Below are 23118 nucleotides of genomic sequence, written 5' to 3' on the forward strand. Positions count from 1 at the left end.
ACGAAGCCTCCATCAACAAATTGATATTCTTGATTTTCGTTTTATTCTGGCATCTAGAATCTCCCATTAAAATTTTTCTGAGGGGTGGTCAGAGCACTTGAAATGGATTGCACCACCAAGAAAATAATGCAAGACAAAACAATAAATGAAATATAAAATGCTGATAAATTGTCTGAAGCTAATTAGTTTCGTGCCAAAACTGGTGCAAATATTCATTGATGTCGAAGGGGGACATGTTTCTTATTAAAAGGTCGACGTGCTATTATTTTTCCTTAAAACTGCTTCCACGACGAATAAAGTAGTTTTCTAATGCAAAAACTTGTGTTCGCATTAATTTATACAATACTGGAATACTAGAAACGTTCATATGCAGAACGGTGGTTCGACCACGTTGACATGCATAAATACATACCCGCACCAATAACTATATTTCATGACAAGTAACGATAAGTTCTGTACGAGTGGCAACACGAAAAAAAAACACAGGGACTGGACGTGGCGCCAAGTGTCGTCGCGTGCGACGATAACGACACCGTATTACGCACACTCGTTTATTCGAACCGAAGGCATTTAGAGCGCCTGTCTTTCTTTTTTCTTTATTTCGTATCTTTTTTTCGCGACGACGCTCACCTCATTGACACGTGACTACACAAGTTTCCTCATTGCTGAACATCGTACGTCTTCTTTCCTTTCTCGGACACCCGGATCTGTTTCTTTACTTTGTCTGCTTGTGGTTCGTAAGTTAGGAACTAAATACGCAAATACTATGTACAATAATATTACTTTTTTGGATTCCTTTTTCTTTCAAAAGAGAATTTCCTTTGCTACGAAGCGAAGCCCAAAGCATTATCAACTTTCACAGCTTTTTTGAAAGCACACTGAGATAAAACTTTCTTTTGCATTAGAGAATTATTCGTTTTCTTTAGGTGTGACCAATTACTGTATATTTGTTATATTTAAAATGAGTTGTATAGCACAGTAATAGTTTTTAAACTGAACCCCAGACATAATTTGTAAGTTGGACGTTTCTATTCCTCCCAAATGGGGGATCCTCCCCTTTGAAGCCAGCAAAGCTTGAAAGACAACATTTAAAAAACGATGCTGGAACATCGGTGACAATTTGTACAAAACACAATGCTTTTTTTCTTATTCGCTCTCATTAGTTGTCCTTTTCTTAAAAATACTACTGAAAAATTCAACGAATGGGTTTCGATGTTTTCGACTATGATTTTTCATAGCGATGTAACAGGTATTTTCTATTCAGTTAATTAATTATCCATAAACTAACAATTACACATTGATTGCACATTTCTCTAATATCAATTTTTCACAGTATTACATAATTTCGTTCCACATTACGTATAACTAATACATAAAATTACTTTCGACTACAATAAATGAAAATATTACAACTACAATAATGTTCAATTATTCTGACGAATATACTAATGAATATTTCTAGTATGTCTATGGGGTTGTCTATAAAACGATTCATAGCAATACTATTATCAGTTCTCAAGATATGCTTTCATACTCAATAAAAAATTTTTACTCAACTTTACGAGACGAAGAATTATTGAAAGCAATATCGTCCATTGTTTCACTCTATTCAGTTTTCTATTTCTTTTTCTCTTGGTACACTGGCGTATAATTCTAGACGCCTTTACTCTTCCCCATATATGATATCCATATTAGCCTAACATCCCTGAGGGGGCATCATGCATACGATGTGCATCGTAATAGGCCGATTGTTGAAGAACGATTGCAATCTTTAATATTTATGGTGCCTTACGAGCGTCGAGGTTCAGTTATATGAGCATGCTTCAACTACTTCGAACAGCCATAACGCGGACGCGTGTAACTTCTTAAAATTTTGTACCGTGAGAACAGACATAGCCATAAAACAAAGCAATAAAGCTGCTGTCAGTAATGCTTCAAACAAGAATCTGCCGTATCTTCAGACATCCTGAATTTCGATAAGACGCGTTCGTTAACAACGAATAATGAATAATGTTAGAAAACACGTTTGAATATTGTCATTCCAGCGTTATCGGTTGAACCTTCCACAAGAACGAAGCCTTGAACAAGTATATTTAAATATTATAACTATTTTTGTAATTTAAATTTTTGTAATTTGCGGTTTGTGAGATCTGTTAGGTTGACTTAGTTTTTTCGATCATATAATATGAACTAAGTGAGAAATGAAATGAGTTTGTTAATAATTTTAACAAAAAATCAACAATGTTTTTATGCGAATCGTAACTTGAACCGACGTAGAGTAAAATTCTTGGCTTGACTTGGACAATGCTAGAAAATCAAATGTATCGGATAATTGGACCATACCTACATATCACGTGATAAAAACGAGGAATTAGACCATTTTTATGTAGTTTTTCTCACTTTTAAAGAACAATTTCTTCAATATTCTTAAAATTTCCAAATATTCTTCACCGAAATACGCGTCGTTTGCATTTTGAAACATTAAAATCATCCACTCTGTTCAGAAATTATGATTTTTTAAACATGCGCATGAAAAGTAGAATATCTAGTTCAGTAGGTCAGGTATTAGGTTTTCGGTAAGGAATTGTTTTCTCAAAAGTGCGTAGGAATTCGGGGGTATGTCTATTCGCCAAAAATGATTGTAACTGACCCCCAAAACCAAAAATAATTCTTTCAGAACGATTTGAAATTTTTTAATTTCGACGAAAAATTTCTGCACCTACCCCTGTTGATTTTTTTTTTTAAATTTGTTTTTCATTTTTAATAAACACAACCATGGGTAATGTAGTAATACAAGTTATTAATAAAAAATAAAATATATAAAATTCCTACGCTTTATTCGTCAACTGTTTAGTATATACGTCACTGCTGGATGCATGCGGCTGTGACTTCTTGATTTGTGTAAAATATAATCCGTAACTATTTACCGAAGAATAGTCGGGATAAACATGCCTGTTATTCGGATAATCGGAACTCTACTATGCAGTGAAATCTCGATCGTTGCACGAAAACCTCGACAAATGATTATCCACAATATTAGAAGCGTGATCGGTCAAAAAGTATGTTTGGTTATCTCGTTTATTGCACGTACCTCGATCTCTGCATGCATTTTCAGTCCCGATTAATGCAACAAGTGAGATTCCACTGTAGTTCGATTTTTAGGTTCATCATAACAATTTCGTTTAGAACTTTTATAGTGTCCAAAAAGGTTGAGACCAAACTTATACTACATATTATTAGAATTAAATAGGCGAAAAGAAGCAACATTAACATTTCTTATAACTGCCACAATAAATCATAAATATCTTTAAAAGCTTATATATTTTCAATAAAACATTTTCGGATATAAGTTTACACGAACTTTTTTATCTATTCGACCTTAGTAACACGTAATATAAATTTGGTCCCACCCTTTTTAGACACCTTGCATAATGATTTGAAACAATTATTTTTGGAACTTTTTCATATTTACGTTATTTAAAATAAAAGTTCTTCGTAATTGCTTTGAGAGCCTAAACAAATATAACAATCTTCAAACCCCGATACATTGTCAGACAGCTGACAAACTTCGTATCCGTTTGACGTTCGATCGAATGTCCACATTTGTCTGCCTCGTGCATAAAACGTTCCAAACATTTTACCCTGCTCAATCGATGATTGATGAGATCGATTTCGCGAGTCAACCGTACCTAAACGAGACAGCGGGATCAAAGTAACGTCGTTATGCGATGTCGTATCATCCGTCTCGATGATTATTTTAGTATGCATTTTCCTCTGTACGCGCGCGCGCGAGCTAAACTATACCCGTAATTTCCAATCGACAGTGGACAATCACCCGTTACAACCGAGTCTCGTTCTCCTTCTTCATCTTTTTGCTCGCGTCCTTCACCTCGTGCATCACGATGTCGCGTTTCGTTCTCACCGCGGATAAACGCAGCCGATAATATAAGCGCTGACACAACGAACGAACGTCACACACGACTTTGGCGAAGCCGTGGCACAACCGGTACTGTTTCGTCATCTTAAATTAAGGGAACGGAGAAGAGGGAGGAGAGAAAGAGTCGGATAAAAACGACAAGGAAGACCGGGATGACATTAACCATTAATTGCAGCCATCGTATCTCTGACATTCGCGACTTTTACGAGAGACCAGAACAGAAACGTCAGCGACATTAAATCACGGGACATATTAAAAGTAATTAATGGAGTCCAACAAGAAACACGACGCGAGAAAATTACCGACGCGCGGATTCTTCTTACGACGGGATCCTAATCTTTTATTTTCGCCGGCATATGCACGCCAGGAAAATTGCCAGTGTTTTAAAACGTCTATCTTGAATAACTTTTCATTTTTTACATGCATCCCCGAATCCCCAAGGATTGTAAATTTTCGAGTTATCGTGTTGTTGGTTGAAAATAGCGTTGCCTTTTCAAATGGATGGTAACCTAGGAATTATTCAACTTTCTGGAGAGTATACTGAGTGTTTGGCCACCCCTGGGAAAAATTTTAATGGAGGATTCTACAGACCAAAATAAGATGAAAATCGGGAATACCAATTTGTTGATGAAGGCTTCGTTAAACAGTTATTAATGTTTAATTCACCGAAAATTATTGTAATTGACCCCCGCAACCGAAAATAATTTTTCCAAAACGATTTGAAATTTTTTTTTTCCGTCGAAAAATTTCACACCTTGAATTTTTTTCTAAAAAATGGGTAGGATTTCGGGGTATGTCTATTCACCAAAAATGCTTGTAATTGACCCCTGTAACTACATATAATTTTTTTAGTATGATTTGAAATTTTTTAATTTCATCTAAAAATTTCAGTACCTACTCGAATTTTTTTCTCGAAAGTGGATATGTTCAGGGGTATGTCTATTGACCAAAAATGCTTGTAATTGATCCCCGCAACCGAAAATAATTTTTTCAGAATTAATTAAAATTTTTTTTTTTCGTCAAAAAATTTAGGCACCTACCCCCTGTCGATTTTTCTTAAAAATTACTTTTTCATTTTTAGTCATTTTGTTTGACGCCCTACAGAAAATTTGTCTAATACTTTTTTGTAGGTACCCATGAGCACTAGTTCAGAAAAAAGTTTCAATAAAATACACTCACTATTATAGAAGTTATGGCTGTTTAAAAATTGGACCATTTTTATGGGGTTTTTCTCATTTTGCGGGGTCAAGGACCGACTTTTCGAATATTTTTGCGATTTATACAGATTCTCCACCAAAATACGCGTAGTTTGCTTTTTTAAACATTAAAATCGTCCAATCTGTTCAGAAGTTATGACGTTTTAAAGATTCGCATGAAAATTCGGGCCGACATTTCTGGCCAGAAATTGTATTTTCAGTAATGAATTTTTTTCTCGAAAGTACGTAGGATTTCGGGGGTATGTGTAATGACCAAAAATGATTGTAATTGATCCCCGCAACCGAAAATAATTTTTTTAGAACGATTTGGAAAATTTTTTTTTCGTCGAAAAATTGCAGTACCTATCCGATTTTTTTTCTCGAAAGTGGGTAGGAATTCGGGGGTATGTCTACTCACCAAAAATAATTGTAATTGACCCCCGCAACTGAAAATAATTTTTCCAGAACAATTTGAAATTTTTGAATTTAATTGTTAATAACTTTTTAACAAAGCTTCCATCAACAAATTGGTGTTCTTGATTTTCGTCTTATTTTGGCCTCTAGAATCCCCCATTAAAATTTTTCCCAAGGGTGGCCGAACACCCTGCATAGTATACGATCCAACCAAAGTTTTGGTTACGTTATATAAACATACACTGACATATTATAAGGTTTATAATATGAACCATGATTCTATACCAAAAATATTTTTAATGAATAAAAATTCTTGTTTAATATCGAACGAAGAAATTCAATATGAAAGGAACTGGTGAGTGATTATTTTAAATCAACGATTGAGCCATCTAAATGGAGGATATTGATGCAAGATGTCGTAGAAATTGCCTAGAAAGTCCAAGGGAGATCTTTCCGCGCCTAATGTCGTGAAAACGCAGGTGTAACAGTCGTTACGCACAATGGAGTCATTAGGATAACTTGTTACCGACAAATGGTTCCACAATCACCAGTCACGTTCTATAAATACGCACGATGACTCTTGACTCTAAGGTGTGTCTAGGGACAGGTCGTGGCGTGAAAGACCTGCATCTATTTTTCTCCACAGGTGAACAGAAGCAAAAGGAATTCGAGAACAATGAACGAAGAATTATGTTACGGAACAACAGCCAACGTAAACTTTCCTCTAAGATCAATCTTGATTAAAATTGACAATTTATTTTAATAACGGTGTAATCGTATCTTTGAACAAATTAACGATCATAATTATAAATAATAGTAAACTGAAATTTTGAATGTATATAATTCCAAATAAAATTATAATCGAACGTTTTTGTTCATATCTGTTGTTTTATAATTTCCATCGTTTAGACTATTATTTGTTTTTGTATCCACAGTAAACGAAATTTCTATAACACAACGATTTACTGATAAATATTGATTCACTTTATAAACTTATATTGTTTAATCATATTCTTTAGTGAATATTTTTTACTATAGAAGGAAGAATAGAATTAACAATATTAGTCTAACTACGGAGTAATTCAGTGACGACAAGTCAAAAGAACTATTTTGTATTGGTTTTAATAACGGTGTAATCGTATCTTTTAATAAATTAACGATCATAATTATAAATAATAGCAAACGAAATTTCGAATATATATAATTCCAAATAACATTATAATCGAACGTTTTTGTTCATATCTGTTGTTTTATAATTTCCATCGTTTAGACTATTATTTGTTTTTGCATCCACAGTAAACGAAATTTCTATAACACAACGATTTACTGAAAAATATTGATTTACTTTATAAACTTATATTGTTTAATCATATTCTTTAACGAATATTTTTTACTATAAAAAGAAGAATGAAATTAATAATATTAGTTTGACTACGGAGTAATTCAGAGACGAGTAGTCGAGGGAACTATTTTGTACTGGTTCAAATAGCACAATTAAAATGCTATCATTGAATATAGCAATACAAATAATACAGTAATTTACGATAATTTGATCTTACGGTGCAGCGAAGTGGTAATTAGCAATTAATTTCTGCTTAATCCCAGCGTTTCCTTTGTGACTCGTTCGCGAATTTTTCTGTCTTAGGTTCGTCACACAATGCGACTCCACATGGTTTTAATAACTAGAACAATCTATTTCTCGCGCTGTTACGTGACAAACCTCGGGACCGATTTGCACGTGTACAATTTGTTACGGTCTTGTATAGCCGCCATATGATTTACACAAGGTCTGTGTGTAAATTAATCACCGATGTAGTTTCGCGTATTGGTCGTGTAAGCAGTTCCATTGGTACTAAGAAAGGCTTAAAAATTAGCCCTCTAGACCAGAATATCCCTTGAATCAGTTAACTGTTTCTGACGAGTATACTCGTCATGAAAAAAGTGCAAAATTTTGTATTATGACGAGTATGTTCGTCACAAGTAATAAGTAGTGACAATTTGCAGTTTAAATTGCAATTTTAGTGAAAACAAAAATATATTCGTAAACTTCAAGATGTTTGAAATATATTGAGGCCCGTCGAAATAAAAGGAATGAATAAAAATTTATAAATAATTAATATAAAAAAACCGCATACAGTATGAATTATTTTTCGTAAATGTATCGCTGTCTTTTATTAGTTATTACAAAAGCAATTACTCTAACAGCAAATTAAAGTAAGAAATTGATTTTTCATGTTTTTTTTCGTTCATATGCAAAATATTTATGTTAATGTAAGTGAATAAATAATTGTGAGTAATGAAATAAAAAAATAAACGTCATTTTATTACAACCTAATTTCATATTACACATACTCTGTGTTTGACGAATATACTCGTCAGACACAATTTAGATACGCATTTTCCAAAGAGGTCGAAACAGTTAACACTTTCACTGCCACGTCACTCACATATGGGTGACAGGATTTACCACTATGATACTAGAAAAATTAATTCTTGAGTTAAGACGTTGAGGATAATAAATTTGGATAAAATTTGTGAATTTTAAGAAGGTTACGAAAATAAGTACTGAAATAAATTGTAAATTATGTAGCTTACAATGGCATAGATTCAAAATTTTACTTTTGTAAAATATTACATGGTTTTGATCTGGCAGTGAACGTGTTAACAATGTAGAGAATTTAGTAAGCTATAAGTGGAACCAAATCGAGAAATCAATATTGTAGAAATTAGTAATATAAAAAACAGAATATTCGTATATTAAAATTTTACTTTTATAGAATATTATATGGTTCTGATCCAACAACTGAACAATGCAGATAATTTACTAAGCTATAAGTGGAACCAAATCGAGAAATCAATATTGTAGAAATTAGTAATATAAAAAACAGAATATTTGTATAATAAAATTTTACTTTTGTAGAATATTATATGGTTCTGATCCAACAACTGAACAATACAGAGAATTTAGTAAGCTATAAGTGGAACCAAATCGAGAAATCAATATTGTAAAAATTAGTAATATAAAAAACAGAATATTCGTATATTAAAATTTTACTTTTGTAGAATATTATATGGTTCTGATCCAACAACTGAACAATGCAGAGAATTTAGCAAGCTATAAGTGGAACCAAATCGAGAAATCAATATTGTAGAAATTAGTAATATAAAAAACAGAATATTTGTATAATAAAATTTTACTTTTGTAGAATATTATATGGTTCTGATCCAACAACTGAACAATGTAGAGAATTTAGTAAGCTATAAGTGGAACCAAATCGAGAAATTAATATGGTAAAAATTAGTAATATAAAAAACAGAATATTCGTATATTAAAATTTTACTTTTGTAGAATATTATATGGTTCTGATCCAACAACTGAACAATGCAGAGAATTTAGCAAGCTATAAGTGGAACCAAATCAAGAAATCAATATTGTAGAAATTAGTAATATAAAAAACAGAATATTTGTATAATAAAATTTTACTTTTGTAGAATATTATATGGTTCTGATCCAACAACTGAACAATGTAGAGAATTTAGTAAGCTATAAGTGGAACCAAATCGAGAAATTAATATTGTAAAAATTAGTAATATAAAAAAACAGAGTATCTGTACATTGGTATTTCGCTTTTGAGTAATATTACCAAAATTCTACTCATTTTTATACAAAATAGCGGTGTTCGTATAGAAAATTCGTCCATTGTACAAGCAACGAATTTGATTTTGTAGATTAACGGTATAACTAAATGATGTTCCGCGGAAACAAATTAATGCCATGATTGTATTATAATCGCGATTCTCAAGTGTCCCCGTCCTTGTAGTTTAGAAGCGTGTCGTTTGGTAGGAATATGCACGCGCTTCGTCACCTAGGAATGCAGAAGGAAACCCGAAGCCGCAGTCTCGTATAACGGCCTGCGTTATAACTTCACCGCAGACGCAGAAATATATAGTATGCTTTCGTTACGATGCAACGTGTTCACGCGGATAGTAAATGGACAGAATAATGCAATATTCCCTGTAACGATACATCCCTCTAATACGCTGACGTTACGGGTAATACGTTTTAATTTTATATCGCGTCGCGAATAGAATTAGATTCACCGGCGACAAACCTTTTTGCGCGTAAAAACGAACGAAACGCAGCCAACGCGCGTAAGATCACCGTGGGAAACTATTCCTAGTAAGTCACGTTTATGGCGTTAAAACTAATTACGCTTATTGTTGTTAATTATTTTCCTTAGTAGATTTATTATTTTTCTTAATGTAAACGATTTTCGTAATTTCTAGTATTATTATTAAGGGTTATTATTATTTTTCTGTCATTAAAAATTATTGTTTTATACTACTAAGAATTGTTTTGTTAATTACTTCGTTTTTGCAATTTAATTATGTTACATTCCATGTACATACTTGTAAATGTTTTCAAATAAGTTATGAACAATATGTAAGAATGATCTACAAATTAATTGTATTAAATTTCAGCTTGTACCAAATGTTAGCTCCTATTACATAGTATGTATAAGAATACGCGTTCGTACAATAAAAGTTCAGCCATGAGTCTGTATATCTGTAAAATTGTAATGGGAGATTCTAGAGACCAAAATAAGACGAAAATCAAGAATACTAATTTGTTGATGAAGGCTTCGTTAAAAAGTTATTAACATTTACAGTTCCGCCTGTACTGAATTTTTTTCTAGCAAGTAGGTAGGATTTGGGGTGTAGGTCTATTCACCAAAAATTATTGTAATTGACCCCCGCAACCGAAAATATTTTTTCCAGAACAATTTGAAATTTTTTAATTTAGTCTAAAAATTTTATACCTTCTCGAATTTTTTTCTCGAAAGTGGGTAGGATTTCAAGTGTATGTCTAATGACCAAAAACGATTATAATTGACCTCTGCAATCGAAAATAATTTTTCCAGAACGATTTGAAATTTTTTTTTTTCCTCCGAAAAATTTCAACACCTACCCTATCGATTTTTCGTAAAAATTTGTTTTTCATTTCTAATTACTTTGTTTGACACTCTATAGAGAAGTTGTCTAATACTTTTTTGTATGTACCTATAAGCTCTACACCAGAAAAAAGTTTCAATGAAATACCTTTACAATTGTAGGAGTTATGGTCGTTTGAAAATTGGACCAGTTTTAGGAGGTTTTTCTCATTTTGCGGTATTAAGTAACAACTTTTCAAATAGTTTTTGGTATTTCTACATATTCTTCGCCAAGATACGCGTCGATTGCATTTTGAAACATTAAAATCCTTCAATCCGTTCAGAAGATATGGTGTTTTAAAGATGTGCATGAAATTTTGGGTAAACATTTCTGGCCACATATATTTTCGATAAAGAATTTTTTTCCTCGAAAGTGAGTAGGCTTTCGGGGTACATCTATTCACCAAAAATGCTTGTAATTGACCCCTGTAACTAAATATAATTTTTTCAGTATGATTTGAAATTTTTCAATTTTTGTCTAAAAATTTCAGTACCTACTCGAATTTTTTTCTCGAAAGTGGGTAGGATTTCAAGGGTTTGTATACTCATCAAAAATGATTGTAATTGATCCCCGCAACCAAAAATAATTTTTTCAGAATGATTTGAAAGTTATTAATTTAATTGTTTAATAACTTTTTTTATGAAGCCTCAACCGACAAATTGATATCCTTGATTTTCGTCTTATTTTGACCTCTAGAATCTTCAATTAAAATTTTTCCCCAGGGGTGGCCGAATATCCTGTATGTGTAAAATTTGTTTTTAGTTTTCGCTTAATATTCTTAATATTATTAGAAATAGCGTTAAAAAAAATTATTAATAAACCGAGTTAAATAGTTTTTACGAGTTCGCCCGTATTTCAAATTCCGAATCTTGTGTTTTGTAGGTCGTATGGCTACACGGCGAAGGAACGGTTTATGAAAGAAAAGTCTTTCCATCGGTCTGTGCTCGAACTGCCTCGGAGGCGGCGCGTAATTAGAAACTGCGAAACGAAATTCAATCCAAGATGAAACAAAATAATTCGTCGGGTTTGCTCGTGGTTCTGGCAACGTCCCGTCCGTCGAAGGTTCGCGCAACTTTCTCTTCTGTCCGCTCGGGACACCTTGTAGAAAGCAACGGCTGTATCGGCGTGGTACACGGCAGGTATATCGAAGCCCGAGACCTTTGTCGGTCGGCCTAACCAGAAGGAGGGACCCCGTAGGGAAGCCCGAGACAAAGGGACGAACAGGGTCCGAAGAAATGAACAGGGGAGACGCGGAGAGGTGAGCAAAATGACCCAGATGCTCCGAAGCCCATACATTTTGCTTGCGTTCAGCAGAACCAGCTACAAGAGGAACCAATTGGTAAGCAAGTTTGTTCAAAGACTATACCACTCTTTCCGCCATTTCCTTAAAAGACTCTTTCGTCGAGTCAACGCGGAAAGATTTCTCAATTCGAAATCCACCCAAACGTTCCACTTTCAAACGCATTTTCGCTTGGAAAATTAAACGTTGATCGTGAAAATATTTTATAAAATTCTGTTACACGAATTAAATGTATATAGAAGTTTACGAATGAATCTTAATGTTTTATTCGTTACTCGTGAATAAAATTTGGGCCACTCCGAAAAGGAAAACAGTATACTTTTGTGAAATGTGAGAGTGAAAGCCACCATGTTGGAGTATTTAAAAAAAAATATGACACATTGACAGCGAATTAAATGTAAATGGAAGTTTACGAGTGAATCTTAACGTTTTATTCGTTACTCGTGAATAAAATTTGGGCCACTCTGCCTGAAAAGGAAAACTATACTTTTGTGAAACGTGAGAATGAAAGCCACCATGTTGGGGTATTTAAAAAAAATATGACACATTGACAGCACATAAATAAACAATAAAAAGTCAAATATTTAAATTGCAATGGGAAATGTTATACAGACAAGTTTCGAAGCGTTTACATCCGATTGAAATTAATGTTCTCCAACGATATTTATTTAAATATCGTTTAAAATACATATTTAAAAAAGAAAGCAATTCGGTTCGTCATTCTCTATAAAGGTAGCTGTACCAAAAAACTTTTACTTTACGAGACACTTTAATTTAAATTGCTGTAAATCAGACTAATAAATGTAAACTCAATGCTTTGTACTGTTCTTCATTTTCGTTTTATCAGCCGAGAGGTAAACACGTATCACATAGTCTAAAGTGTATAACCTAAAGCGTGTTAAATATATTATTTTAATATAATCGAAAATGCAACATAAATATTACGCGGTACTGATACAACTGTAGCCATGTTTCTTTTTTCATTTACACGCGATATTTTTCTCTACAAAGAAATAGGGACTAACGAGTCGGATTTATCTATAGTATTTTATGTATTATTATGTCTACTACAGATAATCTTCTCTAAAGTCAAGTAAAACGTAATACATAATCTAACAATGTGTGTACTAACTAATAAGTGCAAAATCTAATATTTTGGGTTTAGAGGTTTCAAAGAGCCATCGTCTTATAGGAAAGCACATTTTTTTTTAAATATGAGATGAAAAAATAAGCCAAAAATTATTACTTTTCAGACCATTGTGTAACGGCGTGAGGCCACTTATTATACTACATGTTTCGTAGTAATATTACCATTGGCACGAAGAAGTTGGAGGGGCAAAGGCGAGCCCGACGGGTGAAGCACGTGATGTCTGGGTTCTTGGCGTCCTTTCCTACCGAGCTGAAACGCACACGTAGACTCGAGATCGAGAGGAAGAACCGGAGGGAAGAGACCTGACGAGGGAACTTCACTGATGCGAAAATTCTGTTTCTTTTTACAAAGCCCTAGGAGAAGTAGTAGATGGCTGCACGCCCTGAGTCTCTTAACAGTAGATTGCCGGATGTTGGTTATACAGGGTATTCGGCTACCCTAGGGAAAAATTTTAATGGGGGATTCTAGAGGCCAAAATAAGACGAAAATCAAGAATACCAATTTGTTAATGAAGGCTTTATTAAACAGTTATTAACGTTTAAAGTTCCGACCGTACTGAATTTTTTTCTCAAAAATGCGCAAGATTTCGGGGGTATGTCTATTCACCAAAAATGATTGTAATTGATTCCCGCAACCGAAAATAATTTTTCCAAAACGATTTGAAATTTTTTTTTTTCGTTGAAAAATTTCACACCTTTTCAAATTTTTTTCTGGAAAGTGGGTAGGATTTCGGGGTATGTGTATTCACCAAAAATGATTGTAATTGACCCCTGCAACCGAAAATAATTTTTTCAGAATTAATTAAAAATTTTTGTTTTCGTCGAAAAATTTAGGCACCTACCCCCTGTCGATTTTTCTTTAAAATTTGTTTTTTACTTTCAATAAATTTGTTTGACACTTTATAGAAAAGTTGTCTAATACTTTTTTGTTGGTGCCCATGAGGTCTACTTCAGAAAAAAGTTTCATTGAAATACATTCACAATTGTAGGAGTTATGGCTGTTTAAAAATTGGACCATTTTTATTGGGTTTTTCCCATTTTGCGGGGTCAAGGACCAACTTTTCGAATATTTTTACGATTTGTACATATTCTCCACCAAAATACGCGTAGTTTGCTTTTTTAAACATTAAAATCGTCCAATCCGTTCAGAAGTTATGACGTTTTAAAGATTCGCATGAAAATTCGGGGTAACATTTCTGGCCAGAAATTATATTTTCGGTGAGGAATTTTTTTCTCGAAAATGGTTAGGATTTCGGGGGTATGTATAATGACGAAAAATGATTGTAATTGCCTCCTGCAACTAAATATAATTTTTTTAATATGATTTGAAATTTTTCAATTTCGTCTAAAAATGTCAGTACCTACTCGAATTTTTTTCTCGAAAATGGGTAGGATTTCGGAAGTATATGTATTTACCAAAAATGATTGTAATTGACCCCCGCAACTGAAAATAATTTTTCCAGAACGATTTGAAATTTTTGAATTTAATTGTTAATAACTTTTTAACGAAACCTCCATTAACAAATTGGTATTCTTGATTTTCGTCTTATTTTGTTCTCTAGAATCCCCCATTAAAATTTTTCCCAGGGGTGGCCGAACACCCTTGTATACCTATTTCGCCTGAAATGAGTAAATTTGACTCAAACATAAAAAATCAAGCTTTTTAAAAAAATAAAATTCTACTATAAACAAACCTTATTCAAAACACTTTTTGCATATATATTCTGTTTTTAAAATACATTTTCCGCAGATTTTTTTATTACATTTAGCACAAACACCCTTACTTCTATTTCTCCTGCATGATACTTGAACTTGACAATTCTTCCGTGCGTCAGTAATTTGAAATACCTTTTACAAATAAATATCGAAATTACCTTGGTGGACAAAATTTTTGTAGCAAAAAATGGATTTTATAAAATTATATTATTTCACTAAAAAACGCTCTGTTCACACGCGATGTATAAAACGGAATGATGGGAAAGGTGGGTAAATAAGACACTTTTTGACCCCAGCTAACTAATAAATTGACAAGCTAGAACATGAATGTTTACGCGTAATTGGTGTTAGAATTCTGATTCTTTATGTAAGCCAGAAATTTCATTTGCAAAGCAATTAACTGTTAAATCATTTTATGAGTCAAATTGACTCACAATCGTAAAAATAGGTATACCACATTCGACAATACGAAATGGGGGGGGGGGGGGGGGGGGGGGTAAGTCGAGGGGAGGAATTCATATTTATGTATAATTCATTACGGAATTAAAAACCAACATATGTTATTAAAAAATAATATTCAAGTTTTTTATATATATAGCAACAAAATTCTAAATGAGTCAAATTGGCTCAGTCCGTAAATCTAGTGTTAAAGGGCAGAACGCTTTGACGCGGTCCAAAATAAGACATGTTATAAATAATCTCAGAAATGAAAATAAACATTTGCCTGATACAAGCTTTTGTGTTTCAATTTACAATAATATGAGCAATAGAAAACAGTGATAATTTTTCTAAAAATGATCCTTGTTGTGTTTGCGTACACGATTCCAACCAAACCGGGATCTTAAGACTTCAAATTACTATTTTAGATATAAAGAAAAAAATCGATTTGTTTTAAATTTCAAAGCGTTCTGCCCCCTGAAGAGATAGGAACTATCTCTGAAAATAAAAATCCTACCAAAAAGACTGGACCACAATAGACAATCCCACTTACTTTGAAATATGTATAAACACGTAGATACCAGAAGGCAAATACAAGTAAACAATAATTAAAAATTAATGTACATAAACGATTTGTTGTTTTCTTAAAATAAACAGATAGCTTACTCATAGTGTATGTTTAACAACTACTTTTCTTAAACACAGTAGATAAACAGAAAATTAACTATCGCACGAATGTTTGTTTAGGTAATTCATAGAATATTATACGTTTCATTTCTAAACAGCACTAATTCTAAGTTAGTAACTGATAACTGTCTAAACATTGTTTTTCGAAATAAAAAGCATAAAAAAATCTTTGTTCTTGTTAACCTCCAGATTCTTGTCACTGCCTGCGCGTGCCAATAGTTTTGTAATTTATTGTGAAAAATCTGCTATGCGTGAAGATAAAAATGATAATATAGGAAAAAATGTAAATATATGTTTCTCGCAGCCCACGGAAAGAAAAGAAGAGCAACAGACACGAAGAGATACGTGTAACCTCGAAATAATGCTAAGGATTCATGGAAATGAATGCAATCCACCTTCAATGTTTTTCGATATAGTATCCGCGATCCTTGACTCAATGAAAGCGACCCACGATCGCAGCCATTGCTCAATATCTCGTGCCAGCATCGATGTGTATGATTATTAAAAATAAATCAGCAACAAATCGAACTCGCAAGTAACGATATTATCGTTAACGCGCTTCTGGAAACGAAGGAAGTGACCAATTAAAATTATTACAGGAACCGGATGTGCAAACTGTAGTTGCTATAAACCATTAAAATTAAGGTTAAAGTAATAACGATAACACTGCATCAATGAGTCACCTGGCTTAACGATCGTAATCATCGTTTACTGCTATTAATTACATTTACGCTAGAAGAAATACACGAAGGAATAATTTTTTTTTGTCATCTTTATCCACAACCTATTTTCGTACACATAAAAGTCAACCATAAAACAATTGCAAGGTTAAAAATGATTAATTTTCTTTTAAGAATTTTTATACTCACGTTGTTGTAAGTAGCAATTATCGTTGCATCGCAACCTACTATTAAACAATTGATTTAAATTACCTTCATTTTGTTCTTCACTGATATTCATTGTTATCGGAATTACGTCACGTTTTAAATTTTCACACGATAATTAATAAATTCGTTATAACATTCAGAAATAATTCTGTTACTGTTATTTTTCAACATAAAATTTTTCCAAGAATAAAACATATATGTATCCCCTGATCGTTCTCTAATCTTCGTTTAATTACATTATCAAAAGCTTTGGCCTTTTTTATTCAAGGTTATAGAAATTTCAACGACTGTACTTGTTAACCCCATCTTGCGATTTACTATTCCTTTTTTTTGACTCTTGGACAACCAAATTCATCCAAGGAACGAAACACGTTTGAACGTGAATGCTATTATTAATTAAACAATCTCGAAGTAAGTAATTCAAAAGTCTTGAGAGGAGTATTTGAAAACAATCACATACGGCACAAAAGCACGATTATGCGTGCGAAACAACCCCCCACCCTCGCAAGAGTGTAGGTCCGATCCAAGTTTCGTTAAAAGGCGCATGAAGAGAAGAGCGGTTTATTTTTATTTTTGTCTGGCGAACGTTAAATGAAAATGGGTCGAGGCGTCTGCGCTCATTTGCACTCCTTCTTTTGCTTCTTTGTCAATGCGATGTCGCTACGAAAGGCACGATATTTCTCCGTGCATATAGCTCTAGGTGCTGTCAATGATAGCGTTATCAATACAACGAATCTAACCACAGAAGCATTAACGTGAAAAGTGCACAGAACGTTTAAAATACAAAAATACAAAACATTAATATTAAGCTGTTACAGACGAAACAATCAAATTCATATTGAAACTTTTAATGATTATAGTTTCACTGGAAATATTATTCATTGACCAAATAAACAAACTAATGATATTTCTTGTTTTAGTCCTTCAAAATATTTTAACGTTTATATTTTATATACTTTATTATTTTTTTTTTTTTATATGTTTCTGATTTTGCTTTGTTTTCCTTTTCTTTACATAAAACATTTTTTCATTATTTTACTATAAAGTATTCTTTTTATATAAACAGAGAAGGTAATTCAAGTATGCTTTCAAAGCTTATGAAACTTCCATTGCAATTGTCCTCGGAGAACACTTACTTTTTAAAACAAATCTCTTCGTCCAAAGAATAGAATTACAATCGAAATATATTAATACACTTGTCGAGGCAATAAATATTTGTTTATTGTTGTAGATAGAGCCTAATTCATAAATATTCCTTTTTCTTTAAATCGTACTGCAAAATTTAAGTCCCTTTTGACGCTAATAAAAGCCAATCGAAACGTGCACTTATATCACGATTACATAAAATTTAAGCCGTTTTTACCAATATTTCAAAAAAAACGAAAACAGACGACTGTTTAAATTTAAATGATATAATGAAATATTTCACAAAGAACAAATAAAAATTTAACCGTTCGATAAAACGAACATCATAAATAAATATATTTAATTCGTTATCTATTATTCAAATAACATTTTTCCTGTCCCTGCTGTCGAGTACTTATATAATAAATAAATAAAAATATCATTCTGCTAATTTTTATTCTTATCGTTGGTACTTTAATTATTGACCATCGATAGCGTCTCCTTGCACCTCGTCTTATTCTATTTTCGTTTCCGTTGTTTCTTTCCTCGCCAGCAGTCGCGCGCAATTATCCACGTGCACCGTTCGCCGTGTGACCAATTAATAAGAAAGTGTTCTCGATACTTTTCGATGCTGTCGCGTAACGAGCAAGAAGTCCGCGAAAGCAAAAAGAACAAGTTTCCCGAGATGCTTCGTATTTGGAGATCGGATTCGTTAATATTCGCAACGTAGCGAAGGGGAACCGAGTCGAGACGCTTCTTAGTGGGCCAGGGCTTCGCAAAATTCGTTGGCCTTCGTCGGTTGAGTGTCAAGAAAGAAGGGACAGAACCGAAGACGGAGGCAGGCGAGGCCAAATACAAGGAAAAAGACAAAAAAAAAGAGAGAGAGAAAACGGGAGTGGAGGGCCAGCGGCGAAGAAAGGGACGGAGAGAGAGAGAACAAAAGGGACGGAAGATCTCCTTAAGAGAAATGCGTGGGAATTGAACCATGTGGTCCGAGGACTGGTTCGCGAAATATCGCATTGCGAAAGTACGCGCATACCCGTTAACGACCATCCACTGCGCGATGAATCGTGCACGTGAACGACTGGACCCCGACTATAGTAAACGTTGCGTGCACGTTTATTTTCAACGAGCACAAAGGTTCGATTAAATTTTACAAATTACCCTCGTACGTTTATAACGTCCAATTAACGTGTAAGCCGAAGCATTTTTATACAGGATGTTCGGCCACCTCTGGGAAAAATTTTAATGGCAGATTCTAGAGGCCAAAATAAGACGAAAATCAATAATACCAATTTGTTGATCGAGGCTTCGTTAAAAAGTTATTAACGTGTAAAGCTCCGTCTGTAGAACGGCAAACTGCGTACACGCGATAGTGGTTCTCACTCACAAGACTGTAAGGCTGTCGTTCTCATGCTGAGTGAAAACCACTATCGGGTGCACGCAGCTGTTCGCAGATTGCCGTTCTACAGGCGGAACTTTAAACGTTAATAACTTTTTAACGAAGCCTCGATCAACAAATTGGTATTCTTGATTTTCGTCTTATTTTGGCCCCTAGAATCTACCATTAAAATTTCTCTAAATATGATACATATGAAATCTTAAATCTTAAATATTTTTATATTCGATATGTTTATACAGCCAAAGTGATTTTATATTCGTAAAAGAATGAAGACTAGATAGGTGATATTAGAAAATAATTTAATAATATATGATTCTGGAAATTGAAAACCGGAACTGTGGACGACGACGTTTCGTTTGAACGGCGCGGTAGCAAACGCGTTAACCTAGAGTACGCGACAAGAAGTAGCATAAAGCCTTGAGAAAAATGGGTCTCCAAAGATGTTCACCGGGCAACTTCAATGAAATAATAACAGTAATCAGCTGATATTCGCAGCGTCGGAGGATCAAACCGAATAAGGGCAAACTAAAGCGGTCAGTGCCGCACGGTTGGACTACGGCGAGACAAATGATTAAAGCACCGACATGACTAGGCATACGTGGTCGATCGTTGGCGGGTCTAGTTTAACGGCGTGGGATCGGACGTCGACTTTCACATGCTAAAATTAGTCGAACAACGCCGCGCGACAATTCGTAAAAGCCGCCGCCATCGGCGTTGCGTAATATTTCTGGTACGTTCGCGCGTGTACGATTGAGCTTCATTGGCGAATTCACCTTGCCAAAGAGAAACAGGTTACCGTTTCCGGTCCACGGGTTAACCTTAGTAGGAGCGACATCCTGTTAAGGACGCGTCGCTTGGCCACTAACATGACCGTACGCTGTGAAAACGTGCAACCATGAAATAATTAATTCGATCCGTAACTGTTCCGTAACGTTTAACGAGATCGGTATAATTCTACGATAGGCAAAAATCGAGACCGAGTTTTTCCTTAGGAAACGATATGAAAAGCGGGGGAAAACTTCCTTTTTTGATTCGCTTACACGGATAACTTCGTCGAACGTCGTACATCATGAATGTTTTAATACAGAAGCGAGCAAAATTTTATTTGAACGATAAATAATAGACCACGACGTATAAAACTGTGCTCGAATAATTTTGGTAAGTAATGAACGATGGAATTTTTACCTGGATAAGAATTTTGCCCACTTTCGTTTCAACGTCATTTTTAGTGTAACGAATGAATGGATAACTAAGACAGAATGTCTCATTTTAGAAAAATCCATGAATCGATATCGATTGTCGTGCAAAAAGTGCGGCATAAGAATAACTTTTTGTACGCACAGCACGTTTTGCACTCGTTCCACGTGATACATCTTGGAATTTTAGAACGACGGTTTCGCGTGATCGAGTAGAAAAGTGTTGCACGGGACGAAAATAATATACAAATCAATCGTAAATTAGGATTATATTACATTGTACGGGATAACGGGAATTTCTTTCGTAAATTAAATGCAACATTCTTCTTTCTCTGTACGTGCAAATGATTACTAAACGGATACTGTTTGTATTCGTTGAACAAATTAATCCTTTGAATTTAGTGTTTAACAAATTAAATCGAGAGATCCCAGATGCATTAAACATATATTTATAGTCGATTGGTACACTGAATTCGAAGGATCAATCGAATAACGTGATATGATGGATGCGAAAAAGAGAATGATAATCAAGCTCATGTATTTAATTCTTCCTCCAGCACAGGTAATTTATTGGAGGAAGCGCTACAGATGCATCGCTTTTCACCAAGAAGCGTCTAAAAGCTCATACGCAGAATAATATGTATGTATTTCGTTCCGAACGATGTTTAAGAAAAAGTTCCGTGTTCCTTCATGGTACAAAACAAAAACCCTAATTGTGTTCCCATTGGTTCGTCATACATCATAGAGTTCCATTTCGATGAATGTTTCATGTCACAGGAATATGTCTACGTTTCATGCCAAAAACGTTTCGTTCGCGAAACTTCAAATTTCAAGCACGGATGACTAGATTTGTATGTACAGGTGATTCCGTAAATAAATAGTAGGTCGTCCCATAAGTTCGTGCGGAACTAACTAAAACTTATCCTTCTTAAGCTCATTTTTTACCAATTGGTCTATACAGTGAAATTCGTCGTTAAAAAAATACAAAATTTGCGAGATATTCGAGTAAATATGTTAAACGCGACGATAGAAAAGGGGTCAAACATTTTTGGTCACTCTGCTAAATTTCTTGAGTATTTTTTTTTTTTAAATTACAAATTTTACCCTTTGGTATGAAATTAGAGGACGACCTAATAGTTACGGTTTGCTTAGACAGACTTACCTTGGACAGTTTCTCGCCTTCGTGATGGGGCAGCAACGTTCTAAGCGACTGGAAACCGGCGTTAATACTTTGCATCCGACGTCGTTCGTTACTGTTGGCGATTTCTCGCCGCATTCTCTTCTCTTGCTCCATGTGGCTTCGCGGCGTAACGCAAGCAACGTTGCTGGTACTGTTGCCGTTGCTCAGAGCAACGTTCTGACCAGCAACACGGCGAGATATTGCGCCGTTGCTCTTCGATTGCAGTTGCTGTTGCTCTTGCGAATCAGCAACCTCGGCGACCGTCACGCTCGTGGTCACCGAGCTCTCCTCTACGTTTCCGATGATTCTGCAACAGAAATTAATACCATTTAGCATCTGTAACAATATTATCTTTTAGCATTTCTCAACAATATTCGTCAAATTTAGTCCATTTTAATAGAGAGATAGCAACGTTGTGACGATACCTCCAGCACTCGTCAGCAGAGGGCCACGCTTTCTCACGAGTACTCGACCAACCACTGACTGTCATGGCGTCTAAAGCAGACTCAGTTCGAAACGTTCCCCTCGCGTTTTCTTTTCTTTCCTCTAGAATAATTCTAGACATTACACTTGCCTCCTTTTATAAAGAACTTAAATATTACCCCTATGATGATAGAACATTATAATGTGGTTTGAATATAAATTTCGAAAAATATACAGAAGATTTTTAACGACTTAAAATTCGTATCATCGTCTGTCTGGGTATTGTACGATTCAGGGGCAGGAAAACTCCCGAATTCTATAGTTATAGTATAGTTACTTGGCCTTAGTAAAATTTAGAAAACCTTCCACCCTGCTTCTCAATAGCGTTTAATCTGTCGTAAATTCACAAACCTACGGGTTTCCAGGTGTTCCGAAATAACAACGCGTGCACAGAATTTCTGCTTTGCATACCTGGAGGCATGCCCCATTGACTAGACCATACGCAAACACGGACAATCGTCCCCAAAAATCCCTATTGATGTTCTCACGCCCATGGTACTACCTGCTCAAGGAACACCTTTAGAGGGAGAAATTGGAACTAGGGTTGAGACCAACGCGGTTTCTAACTGGATATATGTATCTCGAACTTTACTGATCGAACTATTGCATTCCGTAACCGAGCTCATCAAACTACTTGAACTTCAGCAAATTTCCAGTCACTCAACCAACCCAATCCTCGTATTCAATTTATCTTCAAACTTGACGAAATTTCGAGAGATTGAAAACCCAATGCAGAATCTACTGAAACTTCCAAACAGTACTGGTATTAGTTTTTAAGAACGTTCTGATGATCAAGATAAATTTAAATGTTAACATTGTTTTACATATTTCATTTATGTGCAATTCGAACCAAATTTCTAACTAAAATTAATTCTATAAAGTTTTAATATATTTCTACCTTTTAAAATTGTTTAAATAAATATTATAGTTACTCGTATCTTTTGTAAAAAATTTCCTTTTATGTTTTCGATGGTATTACAACTTCGATAATAAATCAATATACTTATGCTAATAAT

General features: G+C 34.3%; 1 protein-coding gene across 5 annotated transcripts in view; it reads right to left on the minus strand.

The window, feature by feature from the left end:
• Window positions 1-23118, minus strand: part of Crp (transcription factor cropped) — a 340834-nt gene that overhangs the window by 280765 nt on the left and 36951 nt on the right. For all 5 annotated transcript variants that reach the window (XR_013080440.1, XR_013080438.1, XR_013080437.1 and 2 more), the window contains exon 2: window positions 21602-21926. Coding sequence is in view for 1 of the 5 variants with exons in the window: in XM_076774739.1 (XP_076630854.1) it covers window positions 21602-21926 (325 nt within the window). In the remaining 4 variants the exon portion in view is untranslated. The remainder of the gene's footprint in view (window positions 1-21601; window positions 21927-23118) is intronic.

The sequence above is a fragment of the Colletes latitarsis genome, chromosome 10 (assembly GCF_051014445.1).
Source record: "Colletes latitarsis isolate SP2378_abdomen chromosome 10, iyColLati1, whole genome shotgun sequence".
NCBI lineage: Eukaryota > Metazoa > Arthropoda > Insecta > Hymenoptera > Colletidae > Colletes > Colletes latitarsis.